At 51.1% G+C, this 1,242-nt stretch overlaps 1 protein-coding gene across 1 annotated transcript; it reads right to left on the bottom strand.

The window, feature by feature from the left end:
* Window positions 1-344: 344 nt before the first annotated feature.
* Window positions 345-985, bottom strand: LOC311244013 (transcription factor HES-5-like; the record flags this gene model as incomplete). Its single annotated transcript, XM_084333422.1, has 2 exons — window positions 345-797; window positions 920-985. The coding sequence occupies 2 exons, from the start codon at window positions 983-985 to the stop codon at window positions 345-347; spliced, it is 519 nt and encodes a 172-aa protein (XP_084189548.1).
* Between the last annotated feature and the right edge of the window lie 257 nt (window positions 986-1,242).

Below are 1,242 nucleotides of genomic sequence, written 5' to 3'. Positions count from 1 at the left end.
AAACAATGTACAGTATAACAATGTAAACAGTGATACTTGAGATACGTATAAAAGTTTCAATATGAATACATGAATCAACAGACAGTGTCTCAGACACCCGAATAGTTTCAACCCTATGTGGGTCATACATAAAGGAACATTACATCGTGTAGTGTACTTATTCAGTAGAACCTGAATAATGGTCAGTTCTGTTCCTTCCAGAAACAAGGGTACCACCAGACCATGACCTTTTCTTCTTCACAGGAATGAATGAAGACTCAACGATGCAGAGAGACGGACCTCTGACACTGTCCATGCGCGGCACAGATTCGGTTGTGTTTATGCTGAAAGCGTCTCTAACGTCTCTACCACGGTCTCCAGAGGAGACAGTCGGCCGGGCCCTTGGCACCCTTGGAGCGCCCGGCCTTGTGGAGCGGCGAGCCGGGCGGGGAGGAGAGGGGGAAGCGGCGGGGACTCTCATGGCCTCTCTTGCCAGACACCTGCAGGCTGTGGAAATGGTTAAGCAGTTGTCCGTGGGACGGGGTCTTCTTCACCTCGCACTGGGAGAGGAAGCCGATGGCCTCCTGCACGCAGCGTGAGTAACCGTTGCCGGATGCCGTCGGGGCAGCAAACCCAGACTGCTGCTTCTGCTGATTCCGGCATCTCAGGTAAGTGACGGCCATCTCCAGGATGTCGGCCTTCTCCTGCTTGGAGTCGGAATGCTGCCTGAGGAACTCGGGACCCAGCAGGGCCTTGAGCTGCTCAATGCTCAGGTTGATACGATCGCGTCTCACCTTTTCCACCAATGGTTTCCTCATCTGAAGAAAAGCAAAAAAAGAATGGTTTAGACGACTCAAACATAACCATGGACTTGTTATATTCTAACAAAATGATAAAGACTAGTTGGGACTTTCTTTTTCGCAGAGTTAAGTGTTTTTACCTTGTGAGTAGGTGTGAGGTGCTCCTTGGAGTAGTTAATTTGTCCAAAAACAGTCACAGGCGCCATCGCTGATGGAGGCCGGGTTGCTTTCGAAGGGGAAAGTCTTGCTGTAGTGAGAGGAGCCAGTTGGATCTGTGCTGCTCCTCTCCTCTAAGCCCCCTGTATTTATACCCCATAATCTCCATATGAATGTGTGGGTCTTGGGCATGTTGCAGTTTCTCACAGTCCCGCCGGCCAATGAGAGGGCTGGGAAGGCTTCGAGGAACACAGGGCTACCACATGCTCAGGGAAGTGGTTACGGCCGCGGTGGACAATGAGGGTTG

Source organism: Notolepis coatsorum (genome assembly GCF_963971535.1).
Source record: "Notolepis coatsorum genome assembly, chromosome: 17".
In the NCBI taxonomy this organism is placed as follows: domain Eukaryota; kingdom Metazoa; phylum Chordata; class Actinopteri; order Aulopiformes; family Paralepididae; genus Notolepis; species Notolepis coatsorum.
This window is presented reverse-complemented; position numbering and strand designations above follow the sequence as displayed.